This window comes from Aulostomus chinensis, chromosome 13 (assembly GCF_037954235.1).
Source record: "Aulostomus chinensis isolate RoL2024-O1b breed Wild chromosome 13, RoL_Achi_v1.0, whole genome shotgun sequence".
In the NCBI taxonomy this organism is placed as follows: Eukaryota; Metazoa; Chordata; class Actinopteri; order Syngnathiformes; family Aulostomidae; genus Aulostomus; species Aulostomus chinensis.
The window spans coordinates 7,258,083-7,278,434 of record NC_141332.1 but is presented as its reverse complement, the minus strand read 5'-3'; the positions used below and the strand labels follow the sequence as shown (position 1 = coordinate 7,278,434).

At 46.4% G+C, this 20,352-nt stretch overlaps 1 protein-coding gene across 1 annotated transcript in view; it reads left to right on the top strand.

Annotated features, from left to right (window-relative positions):
- Positions 1–977: 977 nt before the first annotated feature.
- psd2 (pleckstrin and Sec7 domain containing 2) overlaps positions 978–20,352 on the top strand; it is a 49,072-nt gene continuing 29,697 nt past the window's right edge. Inside the window, exons 1-2 of the mRNA XM_086222911.1 lie at positions 978–1,459; positions 2,062–2,808. Coding sequence (XP_086079037.1) covers positions 1,035–1,459; positions 2,062–2,808 — 1,172 coding nt within the window. The 5' untranslated portion in view covers positions 978–1,034. The remainder of the gene's footprint in view (positions 1,460–2,061; positions 2,809–20,352) is intronic.

Sequence of the window (20,352 nt, the reverse complement as noted above, 5' to 3'; positions counted from 1 at the left end):
CTCAGGTGTCTCCAGTACTCAGGCGTCTCCAGGACTCGTGTCTCCAGGACTCGTGTATCTTAAGACTTCGGTGTCCCCAGGACTTTTGTGTCTGAGGACTCCTGTGTCTGACGATTCAGGTGTCTCCAGTATTCAGGTGTCTCCAGGACTCGTGTATCTGAAGACTTGGGTGTCTCCAGGACTCATGTGTCTGAGGACTCAGATGTCTGACAATTCAGGTTTCTCCAGGGCTCGTGTCTCCAGGACTCATGTATCTGAAGACTTGGCTGTCTCCAGGACTTGTGTCTGAGGACTCAGATGTCTGACAACTCAAGTGTCTCCAGGACTCAGGTGTCTGACAACGCAGGCATCTCCAGGACTCATGTGTCTGACGACTCAGGTTTCTACAGGACTCCTGTGTCTCCAGGACTCATGTTTCCGATGACTCAGGTGTCTCCAGGACTCCTGTTTCTGACAACTCAGGCGTCTCCAGGACTCGTTTGTCTGAGGACTCAGGCATCTCCAGGACTCGTGTGTCAGAGGACTCAGGCGTCTCCAGGACTCAGGTGTCTCCAGGACTCATGTGTCCGAGGACTCAGGCGTCTCCAGGACTTATGTGTCTGAGGACTCGAGTGATTGTCTAGTGTTTCCATTAATGCTGCACAATTAATCGACTGATTTTTTCAATAATAAATGATTTTTTTTGCTATGAAATGAGTAAAACAGTATTTGTGAAACTGTTTTGGTTTTTGTTGGTTTATGTTTGGGTCTTGAAATACACATCAGTCATATTGATCTTTGACCCATGATGCCTTTGTTCCTTATAGTTGTAATGTAGAACAACGTTCTCCTCAAATCATCCAAATAAACTTTCCCTCAGGTTTCAGCCGTGTCTGTCACACCTGCTCCTGTATCAACAGGTGACCCCTGCAGGATGTGGTCTTCCTCACTTCCACTTGTCTCTCCTCTTCCTCTCTTCTCCCTAGCTGCTAATTTAAACCTCCAGTCCTCTGGTGTGGCCAGACTGGAAGACCGCCCCCCCACTGAGGAGCACCATGACCCAGGAGGGGCAGGCTCTGCCGTCTGCCAACCCACCAGAGAGCCCAGCAGAGCCCATCACACCCATCTCAAACCACCCATGCGGGCACAGCCACGCAGAGGAGGACAAGCCAGGGTCCGAGATGGGAAGACAAGAAGATGAGCTCAGAGAGGAAGAGGACGTAGAGGGGAGGGCCAAAACAAAGGATGAGGGAGGAGAGGCTCAGAGTGTAGTTAGAACTGGGGAGGAAGATGATCAGACAGACAGAGGGAAGGAGGGAGGAAAGGGAGGGGAGATGGGGGAGGGATGCGGAAATGTGGAGGTAACCTCAGCGTGGGAGGAAACACATGCAACAGAGGAGATGAAAGAAGAAGAGGAAGGCGAGGAGATGCAGCCACGTACAAAGGTGGACGAGGCGACTCATCGCCGACAGGATGGACGGTTAGTTCACTAATTCAGCACCAGGATGCACATGAGTGATGTCATCATGACGACCAGGCAGGACATGACAAGTCTGTGATGCCACAAATCTAGAAAACCTCTTCTTATCTAAAGCAGGCGGATCATCCCTACTGAGCATGCTCACAACCTCACATAAGCTGTTTATCAGCGTTTTATCAGAACACACACACACACACACACACACACACTAAGGTTAGTGTTTATGTTAATGATAGCAACTTTAATGGATATTTTTAGTGTTTCTCATGAATAAATAGTTGGAGGAGCCAGTGCACCAACGTGCGAACGCAGATGTAATTCACACTGAATCGTGAAGAACATTGATTCACTACAAGTGATAATTCAACCCAAAAGGTGTATTTTACCCTTCAAAGTTATACTGTTTAATTAAACATTTGATTAAATAGTGTTTTTTCCTGTAAAATTATGAACTTTGTAGAAATATGAAGCTACACACCTGTGTGTGTTTATGATGCGGTCTCAGACAGGAGGACTGAGCCTACTGAAGATGAAGAACCAATAAACATCGCCAGACTCATGTGTCATGCTTGCTTGTCTGTCTCTTGTCTACATTCCTGCAGATTGGCAAACGGCATAGACAGCAATCAAGATGACGATGACGGGGGCCAGGAGGACGAGGCAGGAGATGAGGGGGGAACTCTCTTGGACACTTTCAGCTCTAACTTTGAAACTACTGTAGAGCAGGCTGACGCAGACGTGGAGGACGAGGAGGAAGATGTCCAGAGGGAGGGAGGGGTGAGAGAAAACCAGGACAGTTTCAGTTCAGCATTCGAGCAGATTGTTGAGCATTCTGAAATACAGGCAGAAGATGAGGAGGAAGAGGAGAGGGAGTTGGAGGAGGATAGAGAGAAAGGGAGGGTGGACAACAAAGATGGCTTCAGTTCCACCTTTGAGCGCATTGTGGAGTCAGCCCTGCTGCGGGGGGGCACCTGCTACAGCAGTCTGGACTCTCTTGATGTGCTGTCACTCACAGATGAGACAGACAGCTGCGTCAGCTTTGAAGCGCCGCTGACACCACTCATCCAACAGAGGGCGCTGTTACAAGGCCCTGAACCCCTGGAACTGGAGCTCGCAACTGTTCAGGAGCAAGAAGGGGCCGAGTCTGGATCGGACACCCATGGCGGTGAACTCAAGGCTGTGGAGGGCTCTGAGCTTGGAGCTGGAGCTGGAGCTGGAATAGGAGGAAGCCCCCTGCGGACCACCATCCCAGGGAGCAGGTCAGAATTTGTGCTGAGTCAGCCTGGACGCTGGACCATCTCAAATGGGTACCATCCAGACTCGCAGGGAGTAATGTTCACCTCCGTCAGGTAAAGACCACACCCACACCCTTACCTTTACATTCTATTATATTCCATTTTGTAGCCACTGGTTGTAGGGTTGGGGATTCTCTCTGTTCTGTGATTGTCCAATTGCCTTTGATGAGATCGCTGATTTATGATCCAATGTCGTGATGGCGGGAGGCGTTACATCACTGACAACCAAAGCGGTCCAAGTCTCTTACTGGTCGGGTCAATTGGGGCCATTATTTCTGAGGGACAGGCAGACGAAATGTGGCTTTCATAAAACTGCTAATGTCATTATATGACTGAACTGCTCAATGTGTTCTACCTCTATAGTCTTCCTTTTAGAGTCAGGTTTGATTTGAAGCTAATGATGCTAATAGCCTAACCCTAACCCTGCTGACTCACCGTCACTCCCAGGCTGCTAAACCACCTCAAGCTAGCGCCGCTATCACTCCTCACCAGTTCTCCTTAATGGCAGCTTTTACAGCAGGGTGGAAACTACAAACACGGCCGCACAGGAAGTCGAGTGCACAGCGACTAGTGAAGATATTTAGCATAGGAGTTGGTTCATTTCACACAGTAGAGAACAAGAGACCACTGTTACATTAGTAAAATACTGTTAGATGTTAATAGTGATCGTAGAAACAATCGTGATCCATCCATTCAATCACTGATGAAGGATCTGAGTAAATGACAATTATATGGTTACAGCAGGGTTGTGCTTCTTTGAATCACATTAATTAAATTAACAACTTGTTGACAAATAGAGTGCGGCCCAGTGGAGCAGCGGTCCTCACTGTGGCCCCTCAGCAAGAAGGTTGTGGGTGGAGCCCCGGCTGCAGCACGGGGTCTTTCTGGGTGAGTCTCCATGTTCTCCTTGTTCCTGCTGGGTTCTCTCTGGTACTCCAGCTTCCTCCCACAGTCCAAAGACATCAAGAGGGGACCAGGTTAATCCAGACTCTAGATTGACCGTAGGCATGGCTGGGAGAGCCAATGGTTGTCTGTCTATATGTGTTGGCCCTGCCATAATAATAATAATAATACATTTTATTTAAGGCGCCTTTCAGGACACTCAAGGTTGCCGTACAAGATTAAAAACAGGGCAAACAGTGCAAAACATAGCAAAACAGTGCAAAGCATACAAGCAAAATTAAAAAAGCAACAATCATTTTGGAGCAGAGCAAACTACACAGATTCATAGGCCTGTCTGAAGAGGTGGGTTTTGAGGTGTGATTTAAAAGAGTCTATGGATTCAGAGTTTCTGAGATCAGGGGGGAGTCAGTTTCAGAGGTGGGGGGCCGAGCGGCTGAAGGCTCGTGCCCCCATGGTGAAGAGACGGGCTGAAGGAACGGTTAGGCTGAGGGAAGAGGCAGACCTAAGAGACCGGGTTGGGATATTGATGTGGAGAAGATCAGACAGGTATGGAGGGGCGAGGTTGTGGATGGACTTGAAGGTGTGGAGGAGGACATGGACTGGTGACTTGTCCAGGGGGAAGGCTGCTGGGATAGGCTCCACCCCCACCACCCTGAACAGGAGAAGAGGGAGAACATGGAGGGATGGATGGATGGATGGATGAGGGAGGGATGGATGGTTGGATAGATGGAGGGATGATGGCTGGAGGGAGGGATGGATGGGTGGATGGATGATGGATGGATGGGTGGGTGAATGGATAGATAGATGATGGATGGATGGATGGATTATGGATGATGGATGGGTGGATGGATGATGGATGGATGATGATGGATGGGTGGATGGATGGATGATGGATGGATGATGATGGATGGGTGGGTGGATGGATGGATGGATGATGGATGGATGATGATGGATGGGTGGGTGGGTGGATGGATGGATGGATGATGGATGGATGGGTGGGTGGATGGATGGATGATGGATGGATGGAAGATGGATGATGGATGGGTGAATTGATGATGGATAAATGGATGGATGGATGATGGATGGGTGAATGGATGTTGGATGATGGATGGGTGGGTGAATGGATGATGGATGATGGATGGATGGATGAATGGATGATGTATGTATGGATGGATGATGGATGGATGGATGGATGGATGAATGGATGGGTGAATGGATGAATGGATGATGGATGGATGGCCGATGGATAGATGAATGGATGATGGATGGATGGATGGATGATGGATGGATGGAAGATGGATGATGGATGGGTAGGTGAATGGATGATGAATGGGTGGATGGGTGAATTGATGAAGGATAAATTGATGGATGGATGATGGATGGGTGGGTGAGTGGATGATGGATGGGTGGGTGAATGGATGATGGATGGATGGATGGATGAATGGATGGATGGATGAATGGATGAAGGATGGATGGATGGATGATGATGGGTGGGTGAATGGATGATGGATGATGGATGGGTGGATGAATGGATGATAGATGATGGATGAATGGATGATGATGGATGGATGATGGATGGATGGGTGAATGGATGATGGATGGATGGATGGACAAAAGGTGGATGGCTGGGTGGATGGATAGATGGATGGATGGGTGATGGATGGGTGGGTGAATGGATAGATGAATGATGGATGGATGGATGGGGGATGGATGAATTGATGATGGATGGATGGATGATGATGGATGGTTGGGTGGATGGGTAGATGGATGGATGGATGATGAATGGGTGGGTGGATGGATGATGGATGGATGGGTGGGTGAATGGATAGATGGATGGATGGGTGGGTGGATGGATGGATGGATGATGGATGGATGATTATGGATGGGTAGGTGGATGGATTGATGAATGATGGATGGATAGATGGATGGATGGATGGTGGGTGGGTGAATGGATGATTGATGGATGGATCGATGGATGATGGATGGGTGAATGGATGATTGATAAATGGATGGATGGATGATGGATGGGTGGGTGAATGGATGATGGATGGATGATGGATGGGTGGGTGAATGGATGGATGGATGAATGGATGATGGATGGATGGATGATGGATGGATGGATGATGGATGGATGGATGATGGATGGATGGATGATGGATAACTGATGATGGATGGATGGATGAATGGATGATGGATAACGGATGATGGATGGATGGATGAATGGATGATGGATAATGGATGATGGATGGATGGATTAACAAATCGTCTAAGCTGCGATTAACTTCAAAGTGAGAGCTGACATTGTTTGTGCTCCATTTTTATACAGCAGAGAGGAGATAACGATGATGAACTTTAGAGTTCCAGTGCGTTGTCAGAATCAATGTCCATCTTAAAATGTAGCTGTCTGTGTGACAAATAATGGAACAATGGACTCATATGATTTTATGACTGTGCAACAACTGGGCAGAATTTCTGTCCCCAAAGTTTTGATCCACCAACTTGAATGGAAAAGCTCCAAACGAATGTAAAATGCATTTCAAATTGAAAGTCCTACACTTAATTTGATATTTCTATATTAAATTACGGAAGGTCTGAGCTTTTTATTATTTCCATTCTTAATTTTTGTGTATGAATCATTTTTGTACATTTGAAAAAAATCTGGTCTTCAAGGCAGGAAATCTTTTGAGATCAACGCACACTAACCATTCTCTCTTTGGTTATTAAAAAATGTGGACGAAGCTTTGCTAAAGGAGACAAACTGAGCAAATTTAGTCTGTTAGCCTGTTTAGTTCAACTCTTTTTGCTCAGTGAGATGCACAGATCAGATCATGGTATCACTGATCCTGAGAGTGGTTTAGAACTGGAGGGAGAACCGTACCATGCTCAACTGGAATATCTAGAAGAGGAACTGCATGGACGAGAGGATGCGAGAGCTGTACGAGCAGCAGTCCGTCCAGCGAGATGCACACATATCAATTGGCAAACATTTGCTAGCTGCTAGTCAGTTTACCTGTACAGAATCAATGTGATCGGGGAAGACCAAGGGAACAAGCATTCATCTTCAGTTATGGACTCCTTCCTACCATGACACATAAGCATAAAATAGTGTGAGTAATTGTCACACAGACACCGTACATACATTGAATCTGCTGAAAGTATCCCTGTAATTACAATAGTAATAGTAAAAAAAGTAGTAGAAATCTGAGCATCGCCACGAGGGATTGGCATTGATCAATACCAATTTTATCGATCACCTTGATTTCATTGGTCAGAGGAGGCTGTATTGTTTTTTCATCTTGTTGGAGCATCAGGGCTGATATTCATCTAGTTTAAGGAGACAGAGGTACTCTGCTCCCTACCAGCTGCTGCCAACGTAAAGATGTCGAGGTCACTGCGACGTTTGGTGCGAGACCTATCAAACAGACAATGAAGTTCAGTTTAAACACTGAGGCATGGCAGCAACCCACTGACGCACCACCTGAGCAACATGGGGCCATCCCTGGTTAACTCATGGTTGCTCATAAGTTAAGGTCAAAGGTGTTGAAAATCTGATGAAGATGCATTCTGTCACCATGCACCGTCACCAGGCTCATTGGTTGCAGAACGAAGGCCAGAGCTGTTAGAAAAGCGAGCCCACCTGAGAAAGCTGCACTAACCACTGACTGCTGGACCTCTCGCTTCAGCTGGCGGCGACCTCACCATCAGCTACCGTGGCAATAATGATTAAATCAATAATTGATGGCTACTAATCCAGACAGGATTGAATTATTGTCTTTAAATGCACATTCCTTATGGCGCTTTCACACTGGCCACCGAGCTGCTAATTTGCCCATCCTTTTTGTGGCTCGGTTCGAGGATGCAGACTGAGTGCGGCAAATTGGGTGTTAGTTTTAACATTTTTCCTCCAAGGAGGGTACACTCATGCCACCTCCATTGCTATGCAAAGCCAAGCCGTCAATGTGCTGGCTCGGCATGAGATGGGCGGAGGTGTTGATGATAATGCAAACTTGCAAAAATTATGCTCGCTGGCTCTACCGCATCAAACACCTCCAAGAATGTCAACACCGAAGCGGCGAACTGCTGTTGTGAAACTTAGACTGTCACGGGGCTAAATATTCTTCCGACACATTGTCACTTGAGCAAGATGAGCATCTGGGGAGCCGCTGAGATCAGGGATCTGATGACATGACTGGTGAGAGGACCGTGGATCACCACCTCATGGGACTGTGGAGGATGGCTTGTTGTATGAAAAGGTCATGAAGGAGCTCGGTGATTGGTGAACGTCACCAGAAAGTTGAAAAACTTTCAAAAAAGTGCCAGCAGGTCTGTGACCACAACAGCAGCAGCGGCAGAGGGAGGTTGGACCTGGACACTACGAGGTTTTCCTGACTGTCACGGGGCTGAATCTTCTCCCAAAGTATATTTTGTATGTCACTGTTCACGCACAGCTACATGCTGCACGTCAGGTCACATGTTTACGCCCTCACAAGTAGCCGCTTTTTTGGAAAGCCTCTAAATTCCTGCCTCTACTGGGCCGCAAATTTGGCACATTCTCTGTGTGAAAAGGGCTTTTGACACACACACACACACACACACACAGGTGACTGGGTGGAAGGGAGGTTGTGGGTAACAAGCTTACAGAGTGATTCAAACTCACTGGACAAACAAATGCTCACCAGCCGACTCAACTGACCCACATGAATCGTAGGCACCAGTTCCGTGTTCAAGTCACTTCACTAGCTGAGGAGAGGTGGACAGAACCAACGGAATCACGCAAGCATACCGTCTCAGCAATACAAGGGTTACTGCATCGTTGTCGAATCAGTGGGACTGTTGAAGGAGTAGAGTTACTGTGACGTGAAGAAGGCTAGAGTCCTGATGAATGAACATAAAGCATTGTTTAACAGAAAGGGAACTTGGCTCCACATGGAGGAAGTATTTGTGAATATTCTCAGTCCTCCAGGTCATCGTAATTCTCAAAAATGATCAACATAGGCAGCTGGACTCTCTTCTTGTAAGAGAAGCTTCTTCAGTTCTAAAATTCTGACCTGAGGCGTCAGGTTTATCACCACCCAGGGGGGCGGTGGCAAAAACAAGTGGTCAGGCCAGAACAAGAGGCTCATTAGGTGGTGATGTGAGTCGTTGGCCTCAGTTTCAGGTCGTTACCCCTCCCAGCCCTCTTAGGAGGGTCGTTCAGGTCACCTGAGTGAAGGCGTGAATGCTGGCTGTACCTCCTGGGAAGGATCTAAGGACGGGCATCGTAGGTGGGTGACAGGTGGTGTCTGAGGCCCCTCCTCTGTTCAAAGATGTTCTTTCAAACCATCTGCCCTCCCTGGCTAGAATGCATATACCTGTCACCTCCCACCAGAATTTAACAACTGAAGAACCTTCTTTGATGAGAGAAGAAACGTCTTCACTTACAAGAGGAGAGTCCAGCTGCCTATTTTGATCATTTTTGAGAATCACATGGAGGAAAAACATTTATACTGTATAAGCCTTTACTTCTACTACTACTACTACTACTGCTGCTGCTACCAGTACTGGAAATAAGGTACAAGGTGGAAGTGCCTCATGTGTGAGCCACAGTAGTGAGCAGCAGCAGTAGCTAGCCAGCAGCAAGCCAGTAGCTACTAGCCAGCCAGCTGCTAGCCAGTAGCTAGCCAGCTGCTATACAGTAGCAAGCCAGTAGCTAGCCATCTCCTAGCCAATAGCTAACCACTTAGCTTTTCTTCAGCCATCAAATGTCTGCCTTTTGATCACCCTAACAGATCAAAGAGGCTTGAAGATGACAAGCGTAGGGGAGGAGGGTTGGGAATGGTAACAGGACCATGTGAGGAAACCTCCGTTACCTCAACTCTGACCCCCACCTCAATATTCTACAGTTACAAAACCAACTGGAACCTCAAAACGATGCACACATAGACCTTTGACACAATTATCCTGTTGTGGGGTTCTCTGCTGGTGTGAACTCCCAACTACCTACAGATGTTGTTCTTTAAGCACAGCCTGGCTTCCTGGTCACAGTGCCAAGCTAAAAGAGCTATTGTTTATGACATGACATCATCGTCTTCAGCTTTCCTCTGCACAGCAGGGTCTTTGTGTGTGTGTGTGTGTGTGTGTGTGTGTGTGTGTGTGTGTGTGTGTGTGTGTGTGTGATTATTGCTCCTCTGCCAGACATTCAAACACTTAAATCTAGAGTGGATACATCTGCTGGTCTTAAGGGGATAGTTTACATTTTACAGACTTGGAGCGACCTGGAAGTCATTTTGTTACATTCAACGTGACCATTGAAATATTAAAAGGAGAAGGTGAGAGAACAATCAATTCTTGTTAAGTTAATCGAGGTAAAGTCCTTTTTTGAGAAAATCACATACACTCAAAGATTGTCTTGTGATATTCACTTTAGGGCGGATGCATGATTTTAAAGGGAAGGCTTGTCAGCACTGCTGAATGCAAATAGCTTGAAGTCAAATGAACATGTCTCTCTCAGGACGTGACAAAGAGAGTTATTCGTGAAGTAACACAACACTGGCGGACATTACATTTCAGGGGTTGAAAATCTCTCTCCTCAGGCTGAGAGACGAGAATTTTGACATCCTCATCCTAAAAGGATTTTGTGAGTCACAGCATCTTTAAAACAGATGTGGGTTAGGCCAGACAGTCCCCTCTGTTACTGCTGCATCCTCCCTATACCTCCATTCCTCCTGGCAGGCAGCTATGGAGCAGCACAGCTACACATTTCAGCATCATAGCCATTTTCACTGCAGGACAGAGCAGCTACAGTCACATGGATCAAAATGGCAGTGAGTCAGTCAACTCGGCAGGCATGAAGTTGATTTGTTGGTCCATGAATGCATGAGCTGCCATCCAGAGTCGTTCCTGCAGTGCAGTAATTTATATGCAGCCCGTATGACTTACTTGGTACGGTAAATATTTCTTACAGTTAAAACTACACCAGTCATAGTCCGCTCTACAGAGCACCGTATAACTCTAACTAAATCTAACTCTAACTGTAATAATAAGTTTTTGAATAGCACAAATTTTCCTACCAGACTGAGTTTGTAACTGTTGACACATGGCAACAGTCGTGTGGAGGTATTCTGTGGTAAGGGATAGGGAACAACAAGGACAAAACAGAAACCTCCATTGACAAATGCACCAGAAATGGAAGCAATGCTGGCCAAGTCCTAGTCGCGAGTGGTGCAGAGTTCTGACAGTTTGGAAATGTTATAGATCGGAGATCGAAAACAATGCAACAGCCAAATGTAATGTCTGCAAAATGAGCATTTCAAGAGGTGGAACATGCAGGTACATCATGTATAACATGTATAATCCCATCAGATTCATGTCTGGATGATCCCATCAATCGAATCTCACTATAATCCCATCAGATTCATGTCTGGATAATCCCATCAATCGAATCTCACTATAATCCCATCAGATTCATGTCTGGATAATCCCATCAATCGAATCTCACTATAATACCACTGGTCAAGCATCTGGATAATCCCATCAATCTAATGTCAGAATCAGATTAATCAGATTAAACCGAGGAGGAGGAGGAGTCATGATGCAGGTGTTCTGGAATCCAAATATATGTACACACACAACTATATGTGTGTGTGTGTGTGTGTGTGTGTGTGTGTGTGTGTGTGTGTGTGTGTGTGTGTGTGTGTGTGTCAAGGCAATCAGGGCAATCCCATCAATGTAACATCAAAATAATCCCATCAATCTAACCTCAGGATAAGAGCATCAGTATAACATCAGGATAATCCCATCAACCAAATGTAAGGATAATCCTGTCATTCTAATTTCAAAATAATCTCTTCAGTCTAACATCTGGAAAATCCAATCAATTTTATATCAGGATAATTCCATGAGTCTAAAATTTTAGACTTAGATTTAAACTTCTCTTATGTGATCCCTTTGGGACGGCTCCCTCAAGAAAACTGAATTTCTAGTAGCAAAAAGAAGATAATACACTTATATATATATAGATAGATGATAGATGGATCAGCCTCGTCCCCATTTGCATGTCTTTGGATGGTGGGAAGAAGCCGGATTACCGGACAGAACCCACGCAGGCACAGGGAGAACATGGAGACTCCACCCAGAAAGACCCCGTGCTCCAGCCAGGGCTCGAACATGGAACCTTCTTGCTGTGAGGCGACAGCGCTAACCACTGCACCACCATGCCACCTAGGTGGCTGGAGTGTGTTGTCCAATCCAATTTATTGTCCAGCCACAGCCCGAGGTATTTGTAGGAGTCCACAGCCTCCACCTCAGCTCCCCCTAACAGGACTGGGCCCAGCCTTGCTCTGGACCTCCCAAAATCAATGACCAGCTCCTTCATCTTAGTGGTGTTGGGCTGTAGGTGGCTGGTGTGCCACCATGCATTTAAGTCCCTCACCAGACTCTGATACTCCTCCTCTTGATCGTCCCTGATGCACCCAAAGGTGGCTGTGTCATCGGCGTACTTCTGTTTGTGGCACTGCTCCGAGTTGTAACAGAAGTTCGTGGTTTACGGGGTGAAGAGAAGAGGGGCCAGCACTGCCCTGGGGCCTCCAGTACTGCTGACCATGGTGTCAGACGTGATGTCCTTCAGCCTGACGCACTGTGGCCTGTCAGTGAGGTAGTCGGAGATCCAGTGCACCAGCTGGGAGTCCACTCCCATCCTGCTTAGTTTGCCCTGGAGCATAGGGGGCTGGATGGTGTTAAAGGCACTGGAGAAGTCTGCTTCTCTTGTCCAGATGGGAGTGGACTCGGTGTAGCATGTAGAGGATGGGATCCTCCACAACCACATCTGGCTGGTACACAAACTGCAGGTGGTCCTGGGCGTGTTGTACCTTGGGTCTTAGGAGGCTGAGGAGGAGCCGTTCCAACATCTTCATCAGGTGTGAAGTGAGTGCCACTGGTCGGAAGATGTTCAGCTCGCTGGGCCTGTTCTTCTTTGGTACCGGAACGATGCAGGATGTCTTCCACAGGGCGGGCACTCTCCCTAGCTGCAGGCTAAGGTTGAAGATCCGTTGCAGTGGCTCCCCCAGTTCTGCAGTGCAGGTTTTAAGTAGTCTCGGACACATTGTCCGGACCTGCTACTTTCCTGGGCCGGAGCTTCCTCAGCTGTCCTTTGACCTGGTCTGTGGTGATGTGAGGTGGGGATTGTATTAAGGTTGGGGAGGGGGAGATGGTGCTGTGGTGTCTGGAGGGAGGTGTGGCAAGGGAAGGAGGAGAGATGGCTGCCGTGAGGGTGGGGGTTGGGGGGACATGGGCTGGTTGAACCTGTTGAAGAAGTTATTCTGCTCATTCTCCCTCTCCATTGTCCCTCCTTTGGCTATGGTCTTTGTGTTGTGACCTGTGATGGTCCTCACACTTTCCCAGACATCCTGCATTTTGTTCTCCCCCAGCTTCTACTCCACTTTTGCCTTCATGGCCTCCTTGTCCTTGCTCCTGAAAGCAGCCTGCTTGTTGTTGTGTACAGCCTTGACTTCCTGTGCTACCCATAGCTTGTTATTAGAGTAGCAGCAGACAGTCTTGGCAGGGGACACCACATCTGCGCAGAAGTTCAGATACTCAGTCAGAAAGTGTGTCATCCCCTCAATGTCCTCACCATGTGGGTTAATGAGCACATCCCATTCTGTGGTGTTGGAACAGTCTCTGAGGGCACTTTCCATAAGGGACCACCTCCTGATGGTGCAAGTTGTTTTCTGCTTGCTTTAGTGTCTCTGTCGGCTCTCACAGCAACGAATCCCGGCAGGTCCATGTTAGTGTGGATAATGGATAATCCCATCAATCTGTCAAAATAATCCAATAAATCTAACGTCAGGACAATCCCATCAGTGTAACATCAGGATTGTTCCATCAGTCTAAAATAAGGATACTCCCATCAAATTGACAGGATAATCCCATCAGTGTAACGTTGTGATAATCCCATCCCTCTAAAATTTTGATAATCCCATCAGTCTAACCTCGTGATAATCAAATTGGTCTAATGTACAGATAATCCCATCAGTGTAACATCAGAATAATCCTTTCAATCTAACAACTGGATAATCCCATCACTCAGCCTCGTGATAACAGCAACACTCCAACATCAGATTAATCCCAACAGCCTAACATCTGGATAATCCCTTCAAGTGGTCTGGATTATCCCTTCAGTCTATTATCAGGATAATCCCATCAATCTAGTATCAATACAATCCCTTCAATTTAATGTCTGGAAAATCCCATTATCTGATACCAGGATAATCCCATCAGTCTAACATCTGGATAATCTCATCAATCTAGTGTCTGATTAAACCCATCGATCTAACATCAGGATAATCCCAGGAAGAGGAGGAGTCATGATGCAGGTGTTTGCTACCATACAGATGTGTGTGTGTGTGTGGGGGGGGGGGGGGGGGTCACAATTTAGTTCCCATACAAGAGTGTATCAACTTTGAAGAAGAAGTCACGATGCAGATGTTCACTCCCATACAGGAGTGTATCGGCAGGGGGAGAAGGAGACACAATGCAGATGTATGTGCCTGTACAGGAGTGTTTTGGTGGATGGAGAAGAAGTTATGATGCAGGTGTTTGCTCCCGTACAGGAGTGTAAAGGAGTGGTGTCCTCAATGGTAGATACGGCTGTGCAGCTCCCAGTAACAACTCAGAGCCAGCCAACGTAAAGGGGACAGAGAAAAGGCCAAACAGATCCCAGCCTTGTAACAGCAAATGTTAAGTTTCACCGTCTTCTCAGTGTGAGGCCCACTCCCTGTTACTTTACTGACACTGGCCCTCAAGTATTAATTTTGGAATAATTGTATTTTGCGTGCTGAATTAAGGCTTCTGCTCCTTCCTGCCTTCCTGCTGCTGCTGAGAGCTCTAGCATCAGTCAGGTCGACATCTGTAGATGTTGCCATTGATGCACCAACCGGAGAATGAGTGATTTACTATGAGAAATATTTCCTCTCTTTTGTCCTTGCCCTCAAAGGGCCATTCAGTCTGAGGTACCATGCCAAAGCCTTCAGTAGTTTCACCCAGTCTGAAAAGTACAGAATAAGCTTGTCAGTGGATGTTTCAGTTTTCACCACTGCTGCAAACACAACAGTGGCTGTCCTTACCTTTGGATCATTCTGAAACATAGAAACCAATGCTTTCATCACTGGGCAACTTTCCTTTGACTTCCAGAGGAATTCAGGGGCATGAATCCATCTCCTCTGTTCTATTAACTTTCTCACAGTCATTCCTCTTAAACTGTCATCAGCAGGATTGTCTTTGCTGGATACATATCTCCACTGACAGAGACTTGTATGGTCTCTGATCACTGAGACTTGTTTGTGACACAAGTCTTAAATCTTGCAGAATCACTTGCAATGCACTTGACTGTACTGTTTGACTGTCAGTCCAGAACACAGAGGGCTTTAAGTCCAAATGCATTTCCTTACGCAGCATTATGTCCACCTTTAGCAGCACCTTACTGGCTGCCAGATCTAACCTCTGCACTGTGATGGTCTGCAGTGGAAGGACTCTGGACTTTCCCAAGACCAAAGCAACATGCACCATATCCTGCTCATCTCATCCAAAGCCCCTTTGGTAGACTTCTTTTGGCAACTGCTTGGCTTGAAGAATGGGAGGAGTGAGAAAGCCAAGAGGATCAAAGATAGAGCTGACAGTATGCCTCCGCGTGTTGTGTGGCTTTTGACTTAAATAGATGTTTAACTGGAAATTGTCACCGTCCATGCACCATTTGTAGTCCCAGTAGACTACATTATCAAGTCATTATCAAGATCCAATGACTTAATTCCTTTTGCTCTCTTTTTCTACAGGAATGCATGTTAGAACATTACTGACTATTGATTATTACTGACCCACCAAGTAAGCTGGAACCCACCTTTGCCCCACGATGTGGCAAGATCTTTTACCAGTTTGATGGCCTCTTACTCTTTGGCAACAGATTTGGCACAATTGTCCACATAAAAGTTGTGCAGAATGGTCTATGTCACCTGAAGGGGAAAACGGCTCATATTGTCAGTAGGAGTTTTTTGCAAAGCAAACTTAGCAATACTTGGGGAGGACTCAGCACCAAATATGTGTACACGCATATAGTATTCCCTTGGTATCTGACTGGTGTCTCCTTGTAGCCACCAGAGGAATCGCAGATAGTTCACATCAGACTTTGCCCCTCGAACCTGATGGAACATGGATTTGATGTCAGCAATGAATGAAATTGGCTCTTTGCAAAACTTCAAGATGACTCCAACAAGTGAGTTGGTCAGATTGGGCCCCTGGAGTAGTTCTGTGTTGAGGGAGGCACCTTGAAAAGATGCTGCACAATCAAAGACCACTCTGAGCTTTTTCTTTTTAGGGGTGCCCATGGTGTGGCAAGTACCATATTTTTCCTGGTTGCTGTTCGAATTCCTCCTGTGGGATTTCCTCAGGATAGTTATTCTGGAAAATGTCATTGAGTCAAGTCGAGTGAAGTCAATATTATTTCTATAGCGCCAAATCACAACAAAAGTTATCTCATGACACTTTACAGGTAGAGCAGGTCTAGTACCTCACTCCTTCAATGAACCTCCACCCAACAATTCTCCATCAGCAGCACATCCCGCAACAGCGGCGACGAAAAACTTCCTTTTAACAGGCAGGAAGGTGGAGCAGACCCAGGATCAGTGGGGACGGAGAGAGCAGGAGAGCAGGACAGAGACAAAGACAGAGAATGGAGGAAGACAGAGAGACAGAAGGAAAGAGAGGGACAGACATAAAGAGAGAGAGAAAGGAGGAGAGACTGATGGACAGAGACAAAGACAGAGAATGGAGGAAGACAGAGAGACAAGGAAAGAGAGGGACAGAGATAAAGAGAGAGAGAAAGGAGGAGAGACTGATGGACAGACGGGGACTTGAGCAGGTGGAGCTACGGGTGGCAGCTGGAGCCTCTTCAGGTCTGGAGCCTCCTCCAGCAGCACCAGGATCTGGGATGAGGGGAGAAGAAGAGGAGTTAGTAACACGTATGAGGACAGGAGGAGGAGAGAGAAGCCCAGTGCATCATGGGAGATCCCAGCAGTCTGAGCCTATAGCAGCAGATCTAAGGGCCAGCCTAAGCAGTCCTGACTATAAGCCTGATCAAAAAGGGAGGTTTTAGTCTGCTCTTAAAGGTCGAGAGGGTGTCTGCATCCCGGACCGAAACTGGGAGACGGTTCCACAGGAGGGGAGCCTGATAGCTGAAGGCTCTGGTTCCCATTCTACTTTTAGCTCCCATTCTACTTTTAGAGAAAAGAGCTTAGAGCTTGAGAAAAGCAATATTCTCTTTTTTGTATTGCTCATCCCTTCTCATTTTCCTGGTAAGACTTTGCAAACGCTGTTCTGCAACTTGTCAGTTCTTCGGCACAAACACATCACATTTCCTAAAAGGCAAGTTCATGTTGTAATGTCCATTTTCTAAAAGTGTTCCATGATCCATGTTTAAAAACACTTTAACCTCAACAGAAATTTCAGTCCTACGAGGAAACTTCCTTGAAGTCCTGGTTGTACAGTGAGATTAGCAGCTTTTCCAAACCAGCAACTGAAATCCTGCTCACAGTCACACAGTCACCTCTACCAACAGCATTGGTCAATGGCCCATTTACAACCCACCCCACGAATGGTCCAAACCTGTGTAGGGACCCCCATTTTGACTGTTGATACGTTCCCACAGTTTGGAGCATTCGTGCCAATCAAAAGCTCCACCACTGATAGTGGGTATTGTTACCTTACTTAGATACGCCCATTGGGTCAAGTCATTCTGCTTAGGGATGCTGATTGTCGTGACTGGCATTTCTCTTTGACAAAGCTGTCAGGAAGAGAAAGGAACTTGCTGTCCAGTGCTGAAACTTCTAATCCTGAAACAACATTAGTGCTAACAGATGTTTCCTGATTCTTGGTTCTGAGTCGTATGGGTGTCCCTTTTCCTTTGATATGGAGATGTGACATGAGCTCCTCAGAGCAGAAAGCGGCAGAGGACCCAGGATCCTGGAGAACATTGACCTGTGTGACATGGCTGCCTTTTGCTGCCTTGACTTTAATTGGGACAATGGGAAGCACAATCTTGTTCTCTGGCCCCTATATGACCACAAAGCTCTGCTGATGCACGACCTATTACATCAGATGGCTTCTCTACTTTCTGAGCTGTCCTTGGTTTCAATATGAAGGGCACTTGGATGAGCTTGTTAACAAATGCTACAAGTTAGATGCCTTTTGCAGTCTTTACTCATTTGTGCGGTGGCTTGAAGACATCCAAAGCAAATGCCCTTTGTTTTTAAAAAGCTGAGCTCATCTCTGTGAGCTTTCGTCATAAAATCATTGCTCAAGTCCAATGTGTGATGTGAGCTACAAATGGCACAAGATTGTTCAGACTTTGTCTCTTTTGGGGGAAGAGCTACACCAGTGACATAGCTACTGCCAGATGACTTTGGAGGATGTGGCTTAACATCAGGCTTGGACCTTCTATAACAGCTGTATGATCTTGCAGATCACCAAAGACTGGATCAGCTGATATGTGAGCTTGTTTTTCAATAAAAGAGGCAAGATCCAAAACGCTTAACCTCCTGTTCCATTGTTCCTGCAGCTTATATGCTTTGTTGCAATATTTCTCTCTGAGCTTGTAGGGTAACTTGAGTGCAATGCTTCTCATGCTGGATACTGGGTCCAGCTCCTCCATGTGCTCCATTTCCTCCACAGCAGTGCAGCACCTCCTGAGGAACATGGCACAGTCCTGAAACAGTTTAGAATCCTCTGATTTGATTTGAGGCCAAGAAAGAGCTTTTTCAAAATAAGCACATGAGATCTAATATTCATTTGCAAAGTTTTCTTTGCTTTCTCATAGCCCCTTTCTGGTGCCACATACTCACAGCTCTTCAACAGTCATCATGCTCTGCCTGTGGTAGACTGAATGAGACACTGCAAGCGGTCTCTGTTATTGTCCGTTTGACTTTCGATCATATTTTCAGAGGAATTCATGAATGACACGTATTCTAAAACAGGACCATGAAAAATAGGAATATTACCTTGAGGTAATGAAGACAAAAGTTGCTGTTTAATGAGCATCCTGGTTAACTAATTTTGACTCTACAGAATCTTACTCAAGTGACTTTCAGCTGTTGATCTGGATTCGCTTTGCTACTCAGGCACAGCGGTCTGAGTGGCTGGAACAGAGTTGCAAGTGGACGGGGAGTGAAAGAATGGGCGAAAGAGGGAAGGGTAGCAGGGATAGCAGAGGGAAAGGAATGACAGTGTATTGGGGTTGGGGCTGCACACCACTGGTCGTCCTGGAATAAAAAGAAGTTCCTGTCACGTTGGGGGCAAGGAGGGGACTGGACCCAGGTGCAGAGTTCAAAAGTTCCACAGAGTTTATTGCAGCAAAACAGCAAAATATCACCACAACAGGGAAAGTAACAACTAAAGGAGAAAACATACTGAGGGTAAGAAACAAAAGGTGTCCAGGAGCTAGCTCAACTGGTGACAGAGTAAAAATGGAGAACACATGACAAAGTGACAACTGAGAATGCGCAGTGTCCAGGAGAGAACTCTAACACAAGGTAACTGCAATACTCTGGCAGCAGGGAGCAGGAGAAGGGAGGCTTAAGTAGCCGGACTAATTAGCAATGGGTAACAGGTGTTGAGTAGTTCAGCCCTGCCGTAGAGGGAACCACAACGCCTCCGCGTGCTCCGACTGTCAGAGAGATCAGTGAACTGCACACAAGTGAGAACATGACAGTTCTGGTGTCATATGGGCCTAAATCAAGAAGAGGGAACTGTAGGTTAACCCCTGCTTTTGGTCTGACTGCTGGGGCAGTTTAAACATGAAGATGAAGTGAGCGGCCTCTCCTCTCATCCGATGGAACCTGTGCAGCTGAAGCTTCAGGGTCTTCTGCACCTAACAAAGGCACTGAGACTGAGAGGGTCAAAGCTTTAAGCATTAGACAGGTCAAATGCAGCCTCTTTTAAATAGTTGATTTTAGCAGTGACTTCAATTTCAGTGCTCAATTCCAAAGTTTCTCAGTACTTTGTTAATTGTTCCTCTTGTTTCTCAATTGCATGTTTCTCCTGTAACCTTGAAGTTTTGGCCATTAGAGCCACACATTCAGCCTCTGCATTGATGCACAGTGAGTTTGATGATCCGTTGGATGCATTTGATCCATCTGACTTGTGCGATTGAGCATCGGTAAAGTCAATATCAGCGTCAGCATTAACGGCGAATACGTGAGGTGGCTCCTCTACAGGCAGTGGTGTGGTAGACACGACTCCAGCTGTGCGAGGGGAACTTGGGTTTTTTTGAGGTTGCAATCCATTTTGTTACATTTGCAATAAAGGCAGTTATTTGTGTGCATCAGGTTGATACCATTTATCATCGCCCTCAATTCGTTCTGCCTCATTCAACATATTTGCATATGTTGTATGCAAATCTTGGAACTCTGTCGGATACTCATTGAATTTGGTTGTGTTTCCTTGCACTTCATCAAGGCAATCCTTGTCAGTCATTCACTGTCTCAAAATGTTCATTCTGTGAGTAATGTGGGACATTTTCCATGATCCTGTGGAGCGCAGACGTGCAAACTCCTTCTGACCTGAAACATGGTTGCTTTCTTTTTCAGATGAACCTGACATAATTTTTGAAAAAGTCCAAAGGTCCAAAAAGTGCAAAAAATTCTATCAGTCCACTTTTGCTGAATGCAATACAAA